Genomic DNA, 24,808 nt, shown 5'->3' with positions numbered 1-24,808 from the left:
TGTGTGGTTCACATGCAGGCCAGACTGGGTAAGGATGACAGATTTCCTTCCCTAAAGGATATTAATGAACCAGATGGGTTTTACAATTGACTATGGTTTCATGGTCATCAGACTTTTAATTCCAGATTTTTATTGAATTTAAAATTCACAATCTGCCATGGTGGGATTTGAACCGGTGTCCTGCATTACTAGTCCAGCGACAATACTACTACGCCATGCCTCAAGGGACAGCAACATCAGCTTCTCCAACCTAACCTTGTAGCTAAAAGCCTTCAACCCAGAACCATTCTGGTAAATCTCCTCTGGACTCTCGAGGATCCTCCAATCCTTAAAGTATGGTGACCAGAACTCTGCACGTTGTGGCCGCATGAGAGCGTCATAAAGATCCAGCATAAGTTCCCTGCTTTTGAATACCATGCTTACAAAGCCCAAATTATTCCATTGTTTTTGAATTATTTTACTTTGATAAAATTGAGGTGTTGAGATACACAAATATTTTCATTTGTATTCAAAAACTTCTTTTGTAATGTGGAAAAATGTGCAAGAAATAGGTTGGCCTGGATTTTGCAGGGGGTTTTCACAGCTGTTATGCTTCCTGATTTGGGACAGGTTAACATGGAAATCTTGAAGTTGCAGTTTGTCCTTCACTGCTCCGCCAGAAGCTCCACTATGGAACCCCGAGAGCCGGCAGTCATTGATATCAGTTTGTGTGGTGCAAATTTCCCCTTTCACCACTGCATCTTGCATCATTGTTTTTTTTAAAAAAAGACACATTTGAGGTGCAGCTTGGTTTTTTAATGGCCATCTGAATAGCAGCTGCTGCTGAGCAATCTGGTCCTGAAAAAATAATTTTATATTTCTGGACTGTTAAATTTCTAAGCTGCTTTCACCTCCACGTCTATGTCCGAATCCCTAATATATGGCTTGCAGTTGGTGCTTTTTATGTCCTGGTTAGTTGTTATCAAAATTGATTGGCTGCTTGATGACATCACTGCAAAGCCACGCTAAAGAACGGTGAGAAGAGCAAAGTTTTCATCACTGATCGCTAGGTCTGTTAGCAAGACTTTGAGGTCAGCAGCGACCATCCTTGATTTGCCCACTGACTGCAAAATATTAGAAATCGTAGAAAATCTGTAGAGTTTGTGGCTTTCTGTTAACTACAAATATCACCAGTTGTCTTAACTTGCATTTCGTAAGTTTAAACTGAAATCCATCTCTATATTTCAGTGGCTGGATTTCAGCACTTACAGCTCTTAATGCGAGCATTCCCGTTGGAGTTCTGATGATGATTGTTGCAGCAGCTTTTACTGGCTCAGCCGTTGTCTCATTAATTATGTTCAAAAAGGTAAACAATTATTTTTAAACATCCATTGTTTTTAAAAAAATAATTTTTATTAAAGGTTTTCATAAAATATCAAAAACAAAATGAGAAAGAAAAAAGAACCCAACAGGGTGAAGTAATCTAAAAAAAGCAACTCGCCAAACCCCCCCCCCCGTACATAAATAATAAATTAACATTAACACCCCGACTTAACACAACAGGTGTATACACCCCCTCAGACCCTCCAGTGTAAATAACATAAACAAAAATAAAGTCTCTCCCCCCCCCCCCCCCCCCCCCCCCCCCCCGAGCTGCTGCTGCCATTGACCAATGTCTATCGGTCTGCCAGAAAGTCTAAGGACGGTTGCCACCACCTAAAGAACCCTTGTACCGACCCTCTCAAGGCGAATTTCACCCTCCAATTTAATGAACCCTGCCATATCGCTGATCCAGGATTCCACGCTTGGGGGCCTTGCATCTTCCCACTGAAGGAGAATCCTTCGCCGGGCTACCAGGTACGCAAAGGCCAAAATTCCGGCCTCTTTCGCCTCCTGCACTCCCGGCTCCTCTGCCACCCCAAATATTGCAAGCCCCCAGCCCGGTTTGATCCTAGATCCTACCACCCTCGACACCGTCCTCGCTACACCCTTCCAAAATTCCTCCAGCGTGGGGCATGCCCAGAACATATGGGTGTGATTTGCTGGGCTCCCTGAGCATCTAACACACCTGTCCTCACCCCCAAAGAACCGGCTCATCCTTGTCCTGGTCATGTGTGCCCTGTGCAGCACCTTAAACTGTATGAGGCTGAGTCTCGTGCACAAAGAGGAAGCGTTCACCCTCCCTAGGGCATCTGCCCACGTCCCCTCTTCAATCTCCTTTCCCAACTCCTCCTCCCACTTACCTTTCAACTCCACCACCGAGGCCTCCTCCTCCTGCATCACCTGGTAAGTTTCCGAGATCTTCCCTCCCTCCTCCTCCCCCCCCCCCCCCCCCCCCGAGAGCACCCTGTCCTGTCCTGTGTGTGGCAGTAGCCGCGGGAATTCCACCACCTGCCGTCTGGCAAACGCCCTTACCTGTAAGTACCTGAAGGTGTTCTCCGGGGGGAGCCCGTACTTCTCCGCCAGCTCACCCAAGCTCGCGAACTTCCTGTCCACAAACGGGTCCCCCAACGTTCGTATCCCTGCCCTGTGCCACCCCGAAAACCCTCCACCTGTTCTTCCTGGGGCGAACCGGTAGTTCCCCCGTAATGGGGTCCATGCCGAGGCCCCAACTTCCCCCCCTATGCTGCCTCCACTGCCCCCAAACTTTGAGGGCTGCCACCACCACCGGGCTCGTGGTATATCTCTTTGGAGGGAGCGGCAGCGGCGCCGTTGCCAGTGTTCCCAGACTCGTACCCACACAGGACGCCGTCTCCAGCCTCTTCCATGCAGCCCCCTCCCCCTCCATCACCCACTTGCGCACCATCATCGCATTGGCGGTCCAGTAGTACCCACTGAGGTTGGGCAGCGCCAGCCCCCCCCCCCCCCCCCCCCCCCCCCCCCCCCCCCCCCCCCACCTCTACTCCGCTCCAGGAACACCCTTCTCACCCTCTGAGTCCCTCGTGCCCACACAAACCCCGCTATGCTCCTGTTAACCCGCCTGAAAAAAGCCTTCGGGATAAACACAGGGAGGCACTGGAACAGAAACAAAAACCTTGGGAGCACCGTCATTTTGATTGACTGCACCAAGGACGGCGGCAATGCGTCCCACCTCTTTAACTCCTCCTCCATTTGCCCCACCAGCCTTGTAAAGTTAAGCCTATGCAGGGCCCCTAGCTCCTGGCCACCTGGACCCCCAAATATCTGAAGCTCCTCTCCGCCCCTTTTTAGTGGGAGCTCGCCAATCCCCCTCTCCTGGTCCCGTAGCTGAACTACAAACAGCTCGCTCTTCCCCATATTGAGCTTGTACCCTGAAAAGTCCCCGAATTCCCTAAGGATCCTCATTACCTCTGGCATTCCTCCCACCGGGTCCGCCAAATACAGCAGCAGGTCGTCCGCATAAAGCGACACCCTGTGCTCCTCCCCACCCCGCACCAACCCCTCCAGTTCCTCGACTCTCTCATTGCCATAGCCAAGGGTTCAATCGCCAGTGCGAAGAGCAGGGGGGAAGGGAATACACCTGTCTCATCCCTCGGAAATCGGTCTGTAAGACCCACATTGCAGGGGATCCTTGTCCCGCTTCAGGATCAAGGAGATCAGTGCCCGGGACATCGTCGGGGGTAAAGCCCCCCCCCTCCCTTGCCTCATTATGTGGGTTCCCGTACCAGCCTCCCCGAATAGGCGCCGGAATGTGGCGACTAGGAGCTTTTCACAGCAACTTCATTTGAAGCCTACTTGAGACAAGCAATTTTCATTTTTCAATTAAAGGTCCTAACTAACAGCGGGCCCAACAGGTCCATATATTTTTTATAGAACTCGACCGGGAAACCGTCCGGCCCCGGTGCCTTCCCCGCCTGCATGCTTCCTATCCCTTTGATCGGGGCCCCCAGTCCCGCCACCAGTCCCTCTTCCACCTTTGGAAACCTCAATTGGTCCAGGAAACGGCCCATCCCTCCCTCCTCCCGTGGGTGCTCGGATCGGTACAATTCCTCGTAGAAGTCCCTGAAGACCCCATTGATGCCAACCCCACTCCGCACCATGCTCCCTCCCCTGTCCTTAACTCCCCCTAATCTCCCTAGCTGCGTCCCGCTTCCGAAGCTGATGCACCAGCATCTGGCTTGCCTTTTCCCCATACTCGTAGACCGCCCCCTGGGCCTTCCTCCACGGCACCTCCACCTTCCTGGTGTTAAACATCCATTGTAATGTGCCACATTGTGCAGACTACTTCTTGCATTCATTAGTTTGCATATTTTGTTTTCTAATTTCGACTTGAGTATAAAATATTTACTTGATGTGGAAAACTGTGACTATCTCCTGTATTGATATGAAACTAGTGGCATTTATCAAATTCAATATTTAGTATACCGAGGAATCTGAAATGTAAACACTACACGTGTAGTGTCTCCCACCCGCCCTCCTCCTCTAACCTAATAATAAAACCCATTGGTCTGAGGTAAGTACCATATTTTATTATATTATTGTTTTTTATAAAAATTTAATTTAGTTGTTAGCCAGATCTTGGTAGAAAGTAAGAGGAATGGCAGGGAAGGGAGTGCAATGTTCCTCCTGCAGGATGTTTGAGGTGAGGGATGCAGTTAGTGTCCCTGCTGATTTTACCTGCAGGAAGTGCTGCCATCTCCAGCTCCTCCAAGACCGAGTTAGGGAACTGGAGCTGGAGTTGGAAGAACTTCGGATCATTCGGGAGGCAGAAGGGGTCATAGATAGCAGCTTCAGGGAATTAGTTACACCAAAGATTGGAGATAGGTGGGTAACTGTAAGAGGGACTGGGAAAAAGCAGTCAGTGCAGGGATCCCCTGCGGTCGTTCCCCTGATAAACAAGTATACCGCTTTGGATACTTGTGGGGGGGATGACTTACCAGGGGTAAGCCATGGGGTACGGGCCTCTGGCACGGAGTCTGTCCCTGTTGCTCAGAAGGGAAGGGGGGAGAGGAGCAGAGCATTAGTAATTGGTGACTCTATAGTCAGGGGCACAGATAGGAGATTTTGTGGGAGCGTGAGAGACTCACGTTTGGTATGTTGCCTCCCAGGTGCAAGGGTACGTGATGTCTCGGATCGTGTTTTCCGGGTCCTTAGGGGGAGGGGGAGCAGCCCCAAGTCGTGGTCCACATTGGCACTAACGACATAGGTAGGAAAGGGGACAAGGATGTCAGGCAGGCTTTCAGGGAGCTAGGGTGGAAGCTCAGAACTACAACAAACAGAGTTGTTATCTCTGGGTTGTTGCCCGTGCCACGTGATAGTGAGATGAGGAATAGGGAGAGAGAGCATTTAAACACGTGGCTACAGGGATGGTGCAGGCGGGAGGGATTCAGATTTCTGGATAACTGGGGCTCTTTCTGGGGAAGGTGGGACCTCTACAGACAGGATGGTCTACATCTGAACCTGAGGGGCACAAATATCCTGGGGGGGAGAATTGTTAGTGCTCTTTGGGGGGGTTTAAACTAATGCAGCAGGGGCATGGGAACCTGGATTGTAGTTTTAGGGTAAGGGAGAATGAGAGTATAGAGGTCAGGAGCACAGATTTGACGTCGCAGGAGGGGGCCAGTGTTCAGGTAGGTGGTTTGAAGTGTGTCTACTTCAATGCCAGGAGTATACGAAACAAGGTAGGGGAACTGGCAGCATGGGTTGGTACCTGGGACTTCGATGTTGTGGCCATTTCGGAGACATGGATAGAGCAGGGACAGGAATGGATGTTGCAGGTTCCAGGGTTTAGGTGTTTTAGTAAGCTCAGAGAAGGAGGCAAAAGAGGGGGAGGTGTGGCGCTGCTAGTCAAGAGCAGTATTACGGTGGCGGAGAGGATGCTAGATGGGGACTCTTCTTCCGAGGTAGTATGGGCTGAAGTTAGAAACAGGAAAGGAGAGGTCACCCTGTTGGGAGTTTTTTATAGGCCTCCTAATAGTTCTAGGGATGTAGAGGAAAGGATGGCGAAGATGATTCTGGATATGAGCGAAAGTAACAGGGTAGTTATTATGGGAGACTTTAACTTTCCAAATATTGACTGGAAAAGCTATAGTTCGAGTACAATAGATGGGTCGTTTTTTGTACAGTGTGCGCAGGAGGGTTTCCTGAAACACTATGTTGACAGGCCAACAAGAGGCGAGGCCACGTTGCCTCCACCACCGGGCTCGTGGTATCTCTTTGGAGGGAGCGGCAGCGGCGCCGTTGCCAGTGTTCCCAGACTCGTACCCACACAGGACGCCGTCTCCAGCCTCTTCCATGCAGCCCCCTCCCCCTCCATCACCCACTTGCGCACCATCATCGCATTGGCGGTCCAGTAGTACCCACTGAGGTTGGGCAGCGCCAGCCCCCCCCCCCCCCCCCCCCCCCCACCTCTACTCCGCTCCAGGAACACCCTTCTCACCCTCTGAGTCCCTCGTGCCCACACAAACCCCGCTATGCTCCTGTTAACCCGCCTGAAAAAAGCCTTCGGGATAAACACAGGGAGGCACTGGAACAGAAACAAAAACCTTGGGAGCACCGTCATTTTGATTGACTGCACCAAGGACGGCGGCAATGCGTCCCACCTCTTTAACTCCTCCTCCATTTGCCCCACCAGCCTTGTAAAGTTAAGCCTATGCAGGAATGGATGTTGCAGGTTCCAGGGTTTAGGTGTTTTAGTAAGCTCAGAGAAGGAGGCAAAAGAGGGGGAGGTGTGGCGCTGCTAGTCAAGAGCAGTATTACGGTGGCGGAGAGGATGCTAGATGGGGACTCTTCTTCCGAGGTAGTATGGGCTGAAGTTAGAAACAGGAAAGGAGAGGTCACCCTGTTGGGAGTTTTTTATAGGCCTCCTAATAGTTCTAGGGATGTAGAGGAAAGGATGGCGAAGATGATTCTGGATATGAGCGAAAGTAACAGGGTAGTTATTATGGGAGACTTTAACTTTCCAAATATTGACTGGAAAAGCTATAGTTCGAGTACAATAGATGGGTCGTTTTTTGTACAGTGTGCGCAGGAGGGTTTCCTGAAACACTATGTTGACAGGCCAACAAGAGGCGAGGCCACGTTGGATTTGGTTTTGGGTAATGAACCAGGCCAGGTGTTGGATTTGGAGGTAGGAGAGCACTTTGGGGACAGTGACCACAATTCGGTGACGTTTACGTTAATGATGGAAAGGGATAAGTATACACCGCAGGGCAAGAGTTATAGCTGGGGGAAGGGCAATTATGATGCCATTAGACGTGACTTGGGGGGGATAAGATGGAGAAGTAGGCTGCAAGTGTTGGGCACACTGGATAAGTGGGGCTTGTTCAAGGATCAGCTACTGCGTGTTCTTGATAAGTATGTACCGGTCAGACAGGGAGGAAGGCGTCGAGCGAGGGAACCGTGGTTTACCAAGGAAGTGGAATCTCTTGTTAAGAGGAAGAAGGAGGCCTATGTGAAAATGAAGTGTGAAGTTTCGGTTGGGGCGATGGATAGTTACAAGGTAGCGAGGAAGGATCTAAAGAGAGAGCTAAGACGAGCAAGGAGGGGACATGAGAAGTATTTGGCAGGAAGGATCAAGGAAAACCCAAAAGCTTTCTATAGGTATGTCATGAATAAGCGAATGACTAGGGAAAGAGTAGGACCAGTCAAGGACAGGGATGGGAAATTGTGTGTGGAGTCTGAAGTGATAGGCGAGATACTAAATGAATATTTTTCGTCAGTATTCACTCAGGATAAAGATAATGTCGTGGAGGAGAATGCTGAGCCCCAGGCTAATAGAATAGACGGCATTGAGGTACGTAGGGAAGAGGTGTTGGCAATTCTGGACAGGCTGAAAATAGATAAGTCCCCGGGACCTGATGGGATTTATCCTAGGATTCTCTGGGAGGCCAGGGAAGAGATTGCTGGACCTTTTGGCTTTGATTTTTATGTCATCATTGGCTACAGGAATAGTGCCAGAGGACTGGAGGACAGCAAATGTGGTCCCTTTGTTCAAAAAGGGGAGCAGAGACAACCCCGGCAACTATAGACCGGTGAGCCTCACGTCTGTAGTGGGTAAAGTCTTGGAGGGGATTATAAGAGACAAGATTTATAATCATCTAGATAGGAATAATATGATCAGGGATAGTCAGCATGGCTTTGTGAAGGGTAGGTCATGCCTCACAAACCTTATTGAGTTCTTTGAGAAGGTGACTGAACAGGTAGACGAGGGTAGAGCAGTTGATGTGGTGTATATGGATTTCAGCAAAGCGTTTGATAAGGTTCCCCACGGTAGGCTATTGCAAAAAATACGGAGGCTGTGGATTGATGGTGATTTAGAGATGTGGATCAGAAATTGGCTAGCTGAAAGAAGACAGAGGGTGGTGGTTGATGGGAAATGTTCAGAATGGAGTACAGTCACAAGTGGAGTACCACAAGGATCTGTTCTGGGGCCGTTGCTGTGTTTGTCATTTTTATCAATGACCTAGAGGAAGGCGCAGAAGGGTGGGTGAGTAAATTTGCAGACGATACTAAAGTCGGTGGTGTTGTCGATAGTGTGGAAGGATGTAGCAGGTTACAGAGGGATGTAGATAAGCTGCAGAGCTGGGCTGAGAGGTGGCAAATGGAGTTTAATGTAGAGAAGTGTGAGGTGATTCACTTTGGAAGGAATAACAGGAATGCGGAATATTTGGCTAATGGTAAAGTTCTTGAAAGTGTGGATGAGCAGAGGGATCTAGGTGTCCATGTACATAGATCCCTGAAAGTTGCCACCCAGGTTGATAGGGTTGTGAAGAAGGCCTATGGAGTGTTGGCCTTTATTGGTAGAGGGATTGAGTTCCGGAGTCGGGAGGTCATGTTGCAGCTGTACAGAACTCTGGTACGGCCGCATTTGGAGAATTGCGTACAGTTCTGGTCACCGCATTATAGGAAGGACGTGGCGGCTTTGGAGCGGGTGCAGAGGAGATTTACCAGGATGTTGCCTGGTATGGAGGGAAAATCTTATGAGGAAAGGCTTTGAAAGGCTGATGGACTTGAGGTTGTTTTCGTTGGAGAGAAGAAGGTTAAGAGGAGACTTAATAGAGGCATACAAAATGATCAGGGGGTTGGATAGGGTGGACAGTGAGAGCCTTCTCCCGCGGATGGAAATGGCTGGCACGAGGGGACATAACTTTAAACTGAGGGGTAATAGATATAGGACAGAGGTCAGAGGTAGGTTCTTTACGCAAAGAGTAGTGAGGCCGTGGAATGCCCTACCTGCTACAGTAGTGAACTCGCCAACATTGAGGGCATTTAAAAGTTTATTGGATAAACATATGGATGATAATGGCATAGTGTAGGTTAGATGGCTTTTGTTTCGGTGCAGCATCGTGGGCCGAAGGGCCTGTACTGCGCTGTATTGTTCTATGTTCTATGTTCTATACCGAGGGATCTGAAATGTAAATGTTTAGAGTGAAGACTATCTATTTTACATTTCTAGATTCAGGTGACTTTGTAAACAAACTTTATCATGGTCATCTGAAGAGTAGTTTCTTTGCTGGCTTCATGCCCTGCACTGTCTAAATCTCCAACACCTCAGCAATCTGTTCTTGCCGTATCCTATTCTGCACCGAGTTCTGCTCACCTGTTAATGTTTTCATTTATTTGCATTGACTCCTTGTCCTTCACCTCTAATTTAACATTATCTTTGTTTTATATCTCCGCTGTTTTTTCTCCCTCCCTATCTCTATAACTTTCCTCCAACTCCAAGCAGTTAACCATTAGGTTAAGATTGGTTTAAGCTCAGATTTAATGTCCCCATGCAATTGAATAACCACCTAATATTTTTTGTTGAAATTCGCAAAAGATTTATCATGAGTTAGTGCCAGGGAATCCTTGAAGCTAAGGTGTTGATTTATTTGGTGGAAGGATGGGAAGAAGAGAAAAGGAAAAAAAATGCATGGACAATAAATCTCTATTGGGTCCATACTGTTCCAGTTATAGAAGATTTTGTGACTAAATAGTGAAACTTTTGACAGTGAAGAGATTTCATTCTTCGTACAGTTGAAGAATAGGTGATAGGTTGCAATTGTAATTATTAAGATTATGTAAATTTGCAGTGTGTTACTGATTGGCTGTTGCAAATAGTTTCACCGATTTTCCAGCAGGTGGCAGTCTGAGCTTTGCTCTGGACAGCTGTGACCTGAATTTGTTGTTTAAAAATAATCAATATGCTGTGTGATATTTTGGTGAAGTTTAAAATGTTTTGTCATTATCCATTCTTTGCTTTTGACTCGAACTGCTAGTCACCACCTTCTTCCTTTTTCCTCCCCACCCACCAACCACATCTATCAATCCATCTGTGTGCCCACTCACGTTTAACCGTGCCAACATATTTCCACTCCTCCAACCCAGTACTTTCTGGCTTGAATTCTGCCAGCAGAAACAATTGCAGCCCCTCCAAAATGTATATTCCCATGCAGACCAGGCCCTTGCCACCCAAAATCATACAATGGATGATTTTATCGACGTTATGACTTTGTTGTGCACAAAATAGATTTCTGTCCAATCCAGGTCCTGAATGAAGCTTTCTGGTTTGATGATACCAATATCTGCCCACATAACTGACCACAATATGACCCTCATCAAATCACAGCTTGCTCTGTATCATTTTATTTACTCCTTTATTTATTTTTTCTTATGAGAACCATACTCTATTCCAACCTCGTTCCTTTAAAATTCTCACCATCTACTGTAACCCTACTGAGGGATCCTTTCTCATATACGCCCTTTTCCTCGATGAGTTTGGTCTTCATTTCAGCTGCCTTTGCCCTTTATCTAGAAATCACTATCTCTAAAACATTCTGTGCCATATTAGCAGCCACTCCTTTGACCTTGCCATCTTCAATGCTCTCAGTTGCTGACAAGGCCATGTATGCTTTGGGTCCTCCATTTGCTATAATCCCGCTGGTCAACCACTGACCCCCCCCCCCCTTGCTGTCTTTTTTTATAATCTTTATTAGTGTCACAAGTAGGCTTACATTAACACTGCAATGAAGTTATTGTGAAAATCCCCGACTGTAAGAAACATTGAAATTTCCAGACTGTAGAAGACGAATATCCTTCTAGTTATTCTCCCACCCTCGCGGTCACAGGATGCAACAATAATTTTGCATTATTGGTCATTCAATCTCTCAGTACTTGGTCTGAACAGACACAAACATGAAGCAGCAGATATCCATGTTGAAAGGCTTGGGAGATTGTAGCTCCCAGCTTCAGCTGTCATATTCCTTGTCTCTAATTACTAATCAACTTTATCCCAAAATATAATTTTAATTTTATGTCTCTGTGTTGTCATGTTGCTTTGACTCAATTTCTGACCGGCTGGAAACAACTTCATTCCACTCTCCAGCCATTGTCTCAAGTTAAATCAACATGTTGGCAAACATCCTATTTGACCCCAACCGGAATTTCTGTTGCCACATCCTCTCCATCACAAAGACCACCAACTTCCACCCCAGTCGCATGTGCTATCCTCACTCTTGTTTCAGCTCACTTAGTGATGAAATCTTAATGCCTCTATTAGTCCCAGGCTGTATTTACTCAAATGCTCTCATGTTGGCTTCCTACCCTTCATAAATTTAAGTTCATTCAAAATTCTACTGCACATATCGCATCCTGAAGCAAGTCCTTGCTGACTTGCATTTCACTTCCAGTTCTCCTCGTATATTAAAATTCTCATCTTCTAGTTTAACCACTGCTTGGCTGTTTCACCACTGTTTCTCCCTCTCCAATTTTTAGAAATAAAACTCTTACCACACCCCAATGGGAAGCTCTCTTCCTCTGACAGATGTGCTTTCAGCCAGTTAGCCTGTGCACCCTTCAATTTTTCCAACTCTCTTTCCTCCTCTTCAGTAACCTCCCCAAAAAATAGGTCTCTGATTAGTCTTTGCTGAACCAGATGACCGTTTAGGAAGTTCAATTATTTATTTTTTTACCCTGTGCTTCTATGAAATACTGTTGGATTCTTTTTCTCTACACTTAAAAATAGTTCTGTTCTGTTGATTTATTGAAATAGCTGTGGGAAAGCATTTTATCTAGTTGAAGGAGAATGCACAATTAGTGATGAAATGTAATTTGCAGAAATGTAATTTTGTTTTATGGACGAGGGAAGGCAATGAAGACTTAACTGGAAGAATATTTGAATAGCATTTTACCTAAAAAGGCATTTGTTTCTTTATTTGGAGCAAATTTTTTCTAGGGTTTCCATATTGAGTAATCCAGGAAAACATTCTGCAAAGATTGCTTTCACTGGGAAATTTGTATGTAATACTAATTATTCTCAAAATACATCTTCAAAAAGTAACGGTTGCTTAATTAGTTTGAAAGAGCTGTCATTTTTCTCTGCAGCCATTGACTCAAACATGTTGAAGCTGGTTATTGTGATGGCCAAATACATTTTTTGTTTAATATTTTTTGTTGAACTTTTAGCTTTTATCAAAAATATGCAGCCAAAATAACCCCAACACCAATATCAAAATGCCAAACAGCAGTAACAGAACCCCCCCCCCCCCCCCTGTTCTGGCCATTTTCCAAACGCACTTATTCACAGGGTCAAAGGAAAGGTTGTGTGAGCTCATGAAGTCGATTCCTAAAATATGCTCTGCTGATTGGGGCAAATTCACTAAAACAACGGGGTGCCTGGTATTAATGTTTCCGAGTTGAATATCTACGGGGGCTGTAATGTATCCCTGCTGTACATATCCTGTAAATCCAGTAAGATTGATGGTATGTGTGGTGGGCCATTTGTCGTGCTGAAACATTGTGGAGCATTTTAAAGTGGTGCGGGACCCTCTTGTGTCCCAAAGCAACTTTACTGGATGTCCCCAGACTGTGCCTGTGAGCACTGGTCTGCCTGATTTGTCCCAGAGTGTGTCGCAGACCCAAGTTGGGGAGTCCGAACACCATCAATCTGTGCTATTGGTCGCGGCATGACCTGATCGGGCGCTAATGCTATGTATGGGCCGAACATTGTTCCTAGGTTGGGCGTTTAATTGCTGGGTCGGCGGGGGGGGGGGGGGGTTGCATTCGCGGGCGTAATGTCCCTGCTGTCCACAATTATAGCAACCTCGTGGTGCCTGTGCTCTGGGGTGCTGACCTTCATTTCTGCCCTCATTCACCCATGCAGGGTCCTGTGTAGTCCTGACTGGGTTCATATTCGCTTCTGCCTTTTCCTGATCTGCCTTTCTATGTAGCAATTGTTCCCAAGCTCTGGAGAGTCTCTTTAAAACCCACACTTCATTATGTGTGGCGTCTGCGGGGTCATAATTCACACAGGCTTTTTGACCTGCTTCTGTGATGTGGGAGACTGAATTGCGGGCCCATTTTGTTGTGTTGTCATAATCTAAGTATACGCGGGCTAAATCCCCAAAGACTGCTTTAAAGTGTATCCAAAGGCATCCTGCGAATGCAGTTGGATGCTCTCCCTCCTTTTGTCGACAACGGTTTAGACCTTCTAAGGGGTCTCCTCTGTTGTAACCAATTGCATTTAAGATAGCAGCCTTTATCTCCTGGAGGCTTCCTCCTCGTACATTCTTTTTTTAAAAAATAATTTTTATTAAAGGTTTTCATAAAATATCAATAACAAAATGAGAAAGAAAAAAGCACCCAACAGGGTTAAGTACAAAACACAATCTAAAAAAGCAACCCCCGCCCCCGTGCCTAAATAATAAATTAACATTAACACCCCGACTTAAGACAACAGGTTTATCATAGAATTTACAGTGCAGAAGGAGGCCATTCGGCCCATCGAGTCTACACTGGCTCTTGGAAAGAGCACCCTACCCAAGGTCAACACCTCCACCCTATCCCCATAACCCAGTAACCCTACCCAACACTAAGGGCAATTTTGGACACTAAGGGCAATTTATCATGGCCAATCCACCTAACCTGCACATCTTTGGACTGTGGGAGGAAACCGGAGCACCCGGAGGAAACGCACGCACACACTGGGAGGATGTACAGACTCCGCACAGACAGTGACCCAAGCCGGAATCGAACCTGGGACCCTGGAGCTGTGAATCAATTGTGCTATCCACAATGCTACTGTGCTGCCCTGAATAGGGGTGTATACACCCCCTCAGACCCTTCCAGTGTAAATAACATAAACAAAAATAAAGTAAACCCCCCCCCCGCCCCGAGCTGCTGCTGCCATTGACCAATGTCTATTGTTCTGCTCCTCGTACATTCTGTGGGTCTGGTAATGCTGAGCTAACGGATGGGTCAAGGCTCATGACTACAAGCTTCACTTCCTCCAGTTCGTCCAGACCGTACATAACTGTCTGTTGTCTTACTCGCTCAAAGAAATGATGCGGGTCTGCTAGGGGTTGGAATTGTTCTACTTTGTCGCACGCATCTCTCAATTGTGTGATGGTTAGTGGGGTGGTGCAAACGAAATCCGGCTCCTCCCGATCCGATGACTTGCGCTGTGGTGACCGAACACGTGGGGGGTGTGTGATGCCTGTGCAGTTGGTGGTGCGGGTGCTTTTCTTTTTGGGTAATGGGGTGCTCTATTCTGATTTTCTGTATCCTCCACATATCTGTGGGCAGTTTCATTTAGTTCATTCCAACTGGGGCCATTCTCCTGATCTAAATTCGGTCCAAAGGTATCTCTGAAGCCGTTTTGCACTGAAAGCAGTGACTGTAACTTTGCTATTTGTTGCCTACATTTGGCGTGATCTACTGTACTCTGTCTTTGTTCCGTTGTGGAACTATGGAGTGCTCATAAAGCTGCCTTCAAATCTGCACATTGTTTCTTTAACTGTTCTACCTGTCGTTCCGTCTCTTCTCTTACCGAAACTGCACGTTGTGTATCTTGGTAGGCCTTATCGTATTGTGTCTGAAAGCTGCTTAGGTGAAGTAAACAAGATTGGTGTGCCCGTTTGACATCAGCCATCCCTTGTCTTTAGCTGCTCTTGGACTTGCTCATTAACTTTCTTGCATTCACTAACATTTCCCTCACTCTTCTCCTCTTCCCCTACAAGCTGTCTACAGAGCGTCCTCACGACCTCCTCTGTGCCTCGCAATTGTGCCAGACAGGACACGATTGCCATCGGCTTACGAGCTTTTCCTTCATTCTTTTTATGTATCTCGGTTGGGTTATTCCACCAGGTTTGTCCTATACTACCTGGACCTGACACTTCATTCGAACAAAACTCGGACCAGAGGAGCCATCCTTTCACCTTCAAGTACTTTCTCAATTCCTCTTCCCATATGGGGCACTGCTCTGCTCTACTCTACTGGTCGCTGCGACCTCGGGTTCCTGCGGATTCATCAGGCGTTCCATTGCCTTTGCTGCCATTGCTACTAGTATCTCTTTTCCTAACGTAATCTCTGTTTCTCTACCGTAAATCTGGGACGGGGGAAGAAGGCGGCGATTCGAACAGCGGGTATGGCCGAAGCTATTTTCCCGTTCACAATACTCCCGATAGGTTTTACGCAACAAAATCTAACGAGGTTACCTTATATCCCTGTTAGTACGCATGCAAGTTAATACACACTTCCGAATCTTGGTGATTTGATCGATACGGGCCTTACACTTGTGGTTTCTTTCACTTTTCCCAATTGGACTTCTAATTCAACGTTTTGTGAGTTCCCTCGGAGTGACAAATCACTTCTAGGTTGAGTCCTGTCAGAGTCTCCAATAATGTTGCCAATTTGCATCGGAGACGCCAATAATGTTGCTCCTTTTAACTGGATACTAATATGACCGTTATTAATGATATTGCTTTTCAGAGTCACCAGGTATCAAATGATACCACCACATGGTTTAACCGGATATCGATCAAAGACCCAACAGCCAGTTAGTTAGTTCAAGTTCAAGGATGGTTTATTTACACACAAGAATTACTTCGACATGCAACATAAAACACGACAAGCTAAATTACACCTAACACTACAACAACCTGTACTTAACTTCAGGCACCTGGCTTAATGCAGAGGAACAAGGCCTTTGTTCAGATTTGGTGTGGCTGGGTCTGAAGAAGTGACTTCGTTTCTGCTGGGCTCATCCGTCTGGTAGCGATCGATGGTCTTGAACTTGCTTCTGGTCGTTGTGCTGCAATTGGTTTTAGGCGTAAGCCGGGGCCAAAAGAGTGCCGGTGCGCCGGGCTAAAAGAGACTGCAACACATGGCAGTGTCTCTTTTTATCCTTCTGGGGTTTCGCGCTCTTTTGGGTGGTCCTTAGCTTTGGACCCAATAATTCGGCAGGTATCAATTACTGCCTTCGATTTTAGCCAATAAAGGGGCCGGTGCCTTGATGGCTGGGCTTGTCCTGAGCGGTCATTGACCTTGGCTGTTTGGGTTTCCTGGGTGAAGGGAGTAGCGCCAATGAGCCTTGTCTGTATCTGATACCCGAGTACAAGTCTTTTGTTCTGTGGAAATGGGCTATTAGAATGCAAATCGCTGGGGGTTTCGATAGTGTCTGGTTATCTAGTGGCAAATATACACTTAAGCTCCGAGTTCGTCTAGATCCTGCATTGGCCATATTTCCCGTGATTCTTTGCAAGTGGCCATGTTTCCCTTTGTAAGTGGCCATCCCAGATGGCTACAGGAAAAGTCTCTGGCTAACCACTCTATCCATGCCTCTGATCACCTTATACTCCTCTATCAAGTCACCTCTCTTCCTTCTTCGCTCTAGTGAGAAAAACCCTAGCTCCCTCAACCTTTCTTCATAAGACATGTCCTCCAGTCCAGGCAGCATCCTGGTAAATCTCCTCTGCACCCTCTCCGAAGCATTCACATTCTTCCTATAATGAGGCGACCAGAACTGGACACAATATTCCAAGTGTGATCTAACCAGGGTTTTATAAAGCTGCAGCAAAACCTCACAGCTCTTAAACTCAATCCCCCTGTTAGCATAGAATTTACAGTGCCGAAGGAGGCCAATCGGCCCATCAAGTCTGCACCGGCTCTTAGAAAGAGCACCCCACCCAAGGTCCACACCTCCACCCTAACCCAGTAACTCCACCCAACACTAAGGGCAATTTTGGACACTATGGGCAATTTAGCATGGCCAATCCACCTAACCCGCACATCTTTGGATTGTGGGAGGAAACCGGAGCACCCGGAGGAAACCCACGCACACACTGGGAGGATGTGCAGACTCCACACAGACAGTGACCCAAGCCGGAATCCAACCTGGGACCCTGGAGCTGTGAAGCAATTGTGCTATCCACAATGCTAACGTGTTAATGAAAGCCACCACACAATACTCCTTCTTAACAACCCTATCAACCTGGGTGACAACTTTGAGGGATCTATGTACGTGGACCCCAAGGAACTTGGAAGTTCCTCCACACTTCCAAGAATCCTGCCTTTAACCCTATATTCAGCATTCAAATTAAACCTTCCAAAATGAATCACTTCACATTTATCTAGGTTGAATTCCATCTGCCACTTCTCAGCCCAACTCTGCATCCTGCCAATGTCCTGTTGTAACCTGCAACAGCCCTCAACACTATCTACAACTCCACCAACCTTCCTGTCATCGACAAACTTATTAACCCACCCTTCGACTTCCTCGTTCAAGTCATTTGTAAAAATCACAAAAGAGCAGAGGTCCCAGAACAGATTCCTGCGGAACACCTCTGGTCACCGCCCTCCAGGCTGAATACTTTCCATCCACTACCACTCGCTGTCTTCTTTCGGCCAGCCAATTCTGTATCCAGACAGCCAAATTTCCCAGAATCCCATGCCCCCTAACTTCCTGAATGAGCCTACCATGGGGAACCTTATCAAATGCCTTACTGTAATCCATATCCACCACATCCACTGCCCGACCTTCATCAATGTGTCTCGTCATATCCTCAAAGAATTCAATGAGGCTTGTGAGGCATAACCTGCCCCTCACAAAGCCATGCTGACTATCTTTAATCAAACTATGTTTTGCTAAATAATCATAAATCCTAACTCTCAGAATTCTTTCCAATATTTTGCTCAGTACAGACGTAAGACTGACTGGTCTGTAATTCCCAGGGATTTCCCTATTCCCTTTATTGAACAGGGGAACAACATTCTCCTCCCTCCAGTCATCCGGTACTACTCCAGTGGAGAGTGAGGACGCAAAGATCGTCGGCAACAGCGCAGCAATCTCCTCCCTCGCTTCCAGTACTAATCTTGGGTATATCCCGTCAGGCCCCGGGGACTTATCTATCCTGATGCTTTTCAAAATTTCGAGCACCTCTTCCTTAATATCAACCTGTTTGAATCTATTAACCTAGCTCACGCTGTTCTCATGAGCAACAAGGTCCCTCTCTCTAGTAACAAGGTCCCTATCTAGTGAATACTGAAGTAAAATATTCATTTTGGGCCTCCCCTATCTCCTCAGACTCTACACACAAGTTCCCTCCACTAGCCCTGGTCGACCCTACTCTCACTCTGATCATCCTCTTATTTCTCACATAAGTGTAGACAACCTTGGGGTTTTTCCTAATTTTTCCCACCAGGGCTTTTCATGCCCCCTTCTAGCTCTCCTAAGTCCATTTTTGAGATCCTTCCTGGCTACCTTGTAATCCTCTAGAACCGTGCCAGATCCTTGCTTCCTCAACCTTACGGAAGCTTCCTTCTTCCTCTTGACTAGAAGCTCCACTTCTCTTGTCATCCAAGGCTCCTTCACATTACCATTCCTTCCTTGCCTCAGTAGGACAAAACTATTCAGCACTTGCAGCAAGTTCGGGGCTGGTTTAGCACACTGGGCTAAATAGCTGGCTTTTAAAGCAGACCAAGGCAGGCCAGCAGCACGGTTCAATTCCCGTACCAGCCACCCTGAACAGGCGCCGGAATGTGGCAACTAGGGGCTTTTCACAGTAACTTCATTTGAAGCCTACTTGTGACGACAAGCGATTTTCATTTCATTCATTTCATTTCAAGTTCTCCTTAAACAACCCCCACGTTACTGTTGTGCATTTCCCCAAGAACAACTGTTCCCACTTTATGCTCCTGTCTAATAGCGGTATAATTTCCCCTCCTCCAATTAAATCCCTTCCCATACTGTCTGTTCCTGTCCTTCTCCATGACTATGGTAAAGGTCAAGGAGTTGTTGTCACTCACCGAAATGCTCTCCCACCGAGACAATGACACCTGGCCTGGTTCATTGCCATGCACTAAATCCAATATGGCCTCCCCCCTAGTCGGCCTATCCACATATTGAGTCAGAAATCCTTCTTGTACACACCTGACAAGATCTGTTCCATCCAAACTATTTGCAATAAAGAAATTCCAGTCCATATTCGGGAAGTTGAAGTCACCCATGACAACAAATCTGTTACATCTGCACCTTTCCAAGATCTGCCGCCTAATCTGTCCTTCATCTTTCTGCTGCTGTTGGGGGTCGATAGAAAACTCTGAATAAAGTGACTGCTCCTTTCTTGTTTCTGACTTCCACCCATACTGACTCAATAGACAAACTCTCCTCGACTACCTCCTTTTCTGCAGCTGTGATGCACTCACTATTTAACAGTGCCACTGCCCCATCTCGTTTACCTCCCTCCCCTATTCTCTTTTTAAAACATTTAAACCCCGGAACAACTAACGACCATTCCTGTCCCTGTGAAATCCACTTCTCCGTAATGGCCACAACATCGTAGTTCCAAGTACAGATCCATGCTCTAAGTTTATCTCCCTTATCACTGACACTCCCTGCATTGAAACAAACACACTTGAACCCATTCCACTGAGTGCAACTTTGCCCTATCAACTGTCTATCCTTCCTCGCAGACTCGCTGCATGCTATTTCTGCCCGTTCAACAGCTATCCTATCCTCTGATCCATAGCTCTGGTTCCCACCCTCTGCCAAACTAGTTTAAACCCTCCCGAAGAGCTCTAGCAAACCTCCCACCCAGGATATTGGTGCCCTTCCAGTTTAGGTGCAATCCATCCTTCATGTACAGGTCCCAGCTTTCCCAGAAAGTATCCTAATGATCCACATATCTAAAGCCTTCCCTCCTGCACCAGCCCTGTAGCCACGTGTTCAGCTACACTCGCTCTCTGTTCCTTGCCTCACTTGTACGTGGCACCGGTAGCAATCATGAGTTTACTACTCTGCTTGTCCCATCAAAAACCCATGAAAAAATGGGTAAAAGGGATAAAAAACGAAGATCCTTCCGGGAGCCACCTTTCGTGTGCTTTGCTGCCAATTGACGTCGCCAGAAGTCTCAAATCCATATACATTTAATAAACCTGTGTAATAATTAAATCTGAGTATTGCACCTTGTCTAAGGTCTTTCCCAGTGAGTGGCACACTTGAATGTAGAATAATTAGCAGTGCATTTGTAAATAATGCAAGTCGTCAAGATTCTTTAATTAAAAGAGGTGTAAATGTAAGTAAGCAAATAAAACCCCAATGAGATGCAGTGTTGCAGTAAGAAGAGTGTGACCAATGCTTAACATTCAGTCAATTCATGATGAGATTTGCTGGTTGGGTACTTTACTGACATTGATTCTTGGGGTTAACTGATTTAAGTGGGTGTACCTATTTAAAAAAAAAAAAAAAAAATTGAGTGCCCAATTCTTTTTTTTTTCAATTAAGGGGCAATTTAATGTGGCCAATTCACCAACCCTGCAAATCTGGGTTGTGGGGGGGGGGGGGGGGGGGGGGTGAGACCCACGCAGACACTGGGAGAATGTGCAAACTCCACACTGACAGTGACTCAGGGCCTGGGTCAAACCCGGGTCCTCAGCGCCGTGGATGGGTGTAACTATCTAAATATTTTTCTTGAAATTATTAATTTCCAGCGTCACGTTTTTGTCTCGCCTTCTGACACTTTAACTAGCGAAACCATGTGGTGGGCATACACTCGCATGTTGTTTAACTCGCCATGTGGAAGCATGATGGAAGATCTGCAGTTGCATGCAATTACTTAATTATGATGGCAAATTTAGACAGTAAGCTCTTGTCCAAATGATGGCAGAAAAGCTTCTCAGTCGAGATAAAATTCTTGGCTAGTGCCAAGTTTCTAAATGTATGTTGTACTTTAAGTGCGTTTGTGTATCAGAAACAAAATGCAACTTTTAATAGGCATTCTATAAAGCAGAATTGGTGATTGCATATGCAAGTGATAAAAGATTTCACCTGGTCTCAAAGTTCTAAAGAGTCGAGAAACCCCTACAAATGTCAGGCAATTGCCCTCTCCAAAGCAATTTATCAGTTTTCCCCGATATTCAATGGCATTATCATTGCCGAGTACCATTGACTCAAAAGCAGGTTGGAGGCTGGGAACTCTGGCCACTTCCCCTGACTTGGTTAACCACCTACAAGACACAAGTCAGGAGTGTAATAGAAAACATTCTACTTGTCAGGATGAGTGCATTTCGAACAACTCAAATAGCCCGACAAAGTCCGCTTGATTGGCTCCCCACCCACCGCCTTAAACTTTCACTCCCTTCTCTGGTCCCCTGGCAGTAATGTGTACCATCTAGAAAATACACTGCAGCAACTGGTCAAGGCTTTTTGTCACTGGTTTTCAAACCAGAGATTTCTACCACCTAGAAGGGAAGGGCAGTCGATTCATGGGTGCAAGTTCCCCTCCAAATCTCACATCCTCCTGACTTGGAACTATATCTCTGTTCCTTCACTGTCACTGGTTTAAATAGTGGAACATCCTCCCTAACGGCATGTGTGCCTACAGCAATACAACATGGAACTACAGCAATTCAAAAAGGTGACTCATCGCAACCTTCAAGGGAAATTTGGGGTGGGCAATAAGCAACACCCAAACCAGTGAATGAAAAAAATGTTTTGGTAAATTTAGTGCAGACACCTTGGATGTCAACAATCTCTTAAAGCTTTTGTTGGTTCTGAAACCTTTCCTTAATTTTCACAGCTCCATTCTGTTGTATGATTGCTGTTACTAAATTAGCAATTTTTGAGCTATGCTACAAACAACAATAAAAATAATCTTTTTATACTTTATCACACTTGAGGTTTGGAGAGACGCATTTAACTTGAGATATGTTTCTCTCTTTAGGTACATGGAATGTATCGTACCACGGGAGCTAGCTTTGAGAAAGCACAACAAGAGTTTGCAACAGGAGTCATGTCGAATAAAACTGTACAGACAGCTGCAGCAAATGCAGCTTCTACTGCAGCTCGCGGTGCTTTCAAAGGCAACCAAATTTAAAGGGACAGAAAAGCAAATCACCCATTCCACCTCCCCCTCCCGATCACCCATCATCCATGCACCACTCCAGTCATTACATGCATCCTGATGTCTCCGAACATGATCTCCCCTTAGCTCCAGCATGAACCTTTATATAAAAAAAGCTCCATGTAGCCCTTGAATTAGGTTTTTGCATGGGCTAAAAATTTACAAACAGTACTCTTGCTTGACAACTTTGTTTTTGAATTGCTTTTTATTTTTCATAACTGTTTTGGATGATCATATTGCCCTTTTTTTTGTTGACTGTAATTTGCATGTTGTCATTGCTTCTTTAATATTGCACTCCGGAATTACTGGAGAATCTTATGTCTTCTGTGCTACACTGGACTGCTGACTGATTTGCACGCAACTTTGTGATCCTGGAGAATTGTTTGTACTGCCAGAGTACATTGGATTGGAAACTTTTTTTTCTGTGAAACATCTGTAACTGCCTTTATAAAAAGCACTTCCAAGTCAATGTCAAAGTAACTAATTGTATTTAATTGTTTGCATTTATTTTTCATTGCTCTCCTGCACTGTTAACTGAAGATGAATGGCATTATCCGTGTCATTTTTGGTGGTATAATCACACAGTTGATTTACTGTTTGTATTGTTATTGAATACATGATAACTGAGAAGCCTAAATAGTTGAGATGTGAACTTTGGTACAGTGTAACTGTGCGTTACCACGTACAGACAGTGAACTGTTTGGAGTATATCTTTTGGAAATTGAACTGCAATAATGTATGTTGTGCCTTCCTACTAATCGCATAAATTTAAATTACAAAACCAATTCTGCCCGTTATAAATGGCCCTTGAGGAATAGGCATCCTACAAATGCAAAATTTGGACTTTTTCCTCCATTTTAACTGGATTTTAAAAATCCAGCTGCTGCCACCATGACTTGCACAGTAGCAATTAAGACTATCATATATCAATAAAGTATTGCTTTAATTAGAGGCCTGAAGGCTGTAAGTACAGACCTGAGTAAAGAATGGTTGAATTGACTGCTTTTTAAAATGTGATCTTGATAAGTAAAACAACTGTTTACTGCTATTAAATCTTTCCATCTTGTTGATCAGTGAGATCATCTTCTCATTCTGTGATGGTAGTTATGACTGACTGACTGGCTGTGGTGATTGTGTAAATCTTTCACAGGCCTGACCTAGAAGTAGTGGTGCAGACATTTTTGGTATTGTCGTTCTGTAACCCTCTTTCTCTCTCTCTCTCTCTCTCTCTCTCTCTCCCCTCCCCCCCCCCCCCCCCCCCTCCTCCCCAAACCCACCTGATCTGCTGCTACCTAAAATAAAACAGACCAGTGATGTCACTGAACAAATGTTAATGATGAGGCTGAAGAAAGAAAGCTTTAATTTTAAAAATGGATCCTGTAGTATATGAGCTGATTTGGTAAAGTACTTCCTGAAAATGGAAGTGTGCAAAGTTATTTTGTATATACATAGTTCTCCAACACTGAATTAAGCTTTGCTCATAATGTGCATATTGGCTACAGATGGTTTAGAAGAAGATTTTGGATTTAATTAGAGTTATTTAGTTAGTCTTTATTCCACACTGGTTTGTGTGAAACCATAAAACACTTTTTTGAGGAACTATTTTCTGCAATGCTGGTGGTTATTGTACAGAGGAATGCTTGCTGGGTGTACATGCCTTTTGGAGACATCTCCACGCTACTGGAATGGTCTCACTTGAATTCTTTCTATTTGTTTTCTTTTCAAATTTTATTAAAATGAGGTGTTGATTTGAGTCTGTGTATACACGCGTGCATGCATGTTTTGGCGTGTTTTTTCAATAACAACTGATGGTGCACCCAGTTGGTCAGGAGACACACTTTGGAATTTTGTTTTATCCTGTTTGTACATGCATTAAATGTTTCTGTATTGTATAAATGTGCTGTGTTTAAGGGGGAGAATGTATCCAGTACCTTTTATTTTGAAGGCAGTTGTAATGTTTTACAGAAGATCTAGGCATGATGTACTTGGATGTTGGAATGAACATTGTCTGAAAAGTTAGGAGTTAAATTAGTAAGTTGATTGATTTGTATTGTTTCGAAGTTGTGTGTATAAACACCCATAAAAATTGCCACTGCTACGACTTTTAAATAGTAGTTTTGGACAGGTTGTGGGGAAGCTGTAGATTTTAACCTAACACCCCCATGACATTTGATGCAGCCAAAATCCACACTGCAGCATCAGTCATGGGGTTTTCCTGGAACTAGCACCTACAGAACATGGCCAGATATTTCATCCAGTAATGAATGGGTCAAGATGAACTTGAGTAGGCAGGCAAAGACTTTAATCATGTAAAATTCCATATTCCCAAGCATTGAACAATTCTCAACTTGTTCAATCATAACAAATAAGATGCATTTCCTTGCTGGCATGTTTTGAATCGACTCAAATTAAAATATATTTTTTAAATAACTAGTGAATGAAATCTTGATTTTCTACATCATTTAAAGTGCTAGTTAAGAAAATGTAAATGGAGTGCTGTTTTAATAGATTTGTAATGTGACCAGATTCTCGGTTTGGAGTGAATCAAAGAGCTTCAAATGGTAAGTAACAAATTGCAGTAACTATTGTTAAATATGGTGGTAAATATGTCAATGTTGCAAGAGACCCTGAAGGAAATGTCATTATTAGTTTGTGTAGTAAGTGATATTGATATTTCCTACTTTAAGAAAATTAGTTTTTAAAACTCATGGCCATGAAGTACTGTGATTATGTTTTTAACAGAATTGTAA

At 45.3% G+C, this 24,808-nt stretch overlaps 1 protein-coding gene across 1 annotated transcript in view; it reads left to right on the top strand.

Moving 5' to 3' along the window:
* Positions 1-24,488, top strand: part of scamp1 (secretory carrier membrane protein 1) — an 87,250-nt gene extending 62,762 nt beyond the window's left edge. Inside the window, exons 8-9 of the mRNA XM_072516007.1 lie at positions 1,228-1,345; positions 21,879-24,488. Of these exons, the coding sequence (XP_072372108.1) occupies positions 1,228-1,345; positions 21,879-22,031 (271 nt within the window). The 3' untranslated portion in view covers positions 22,032-24,488. The remainder of the gene's footprint in view (positions 1-1,227; positions 1,346-21,878) is intronic.
* The last annotated feature ends 320 nt before the right edge of the window (positions 24,489-24,808 follow it).

Source organism: Scyliorhinus torazame, chromosome 9 (genome assembly GCF_047496885.1).
Source record: "Scyliorhinus torazame isolate Kashiwa2021f chromosome 9, sScyTor2.1, whole genome shotgun sequence".
Taxonomy (NCBI): Eukaryota; Metazoa; Chordata; class Chondrichthyes; order Carcharhiniformes; family Scyliorhinidae; genus Scyliorhinus; species Scyliorhinus torazame.
This window is presented reverse-complemented; position numbering and strand designations above follow the sequence as displayed.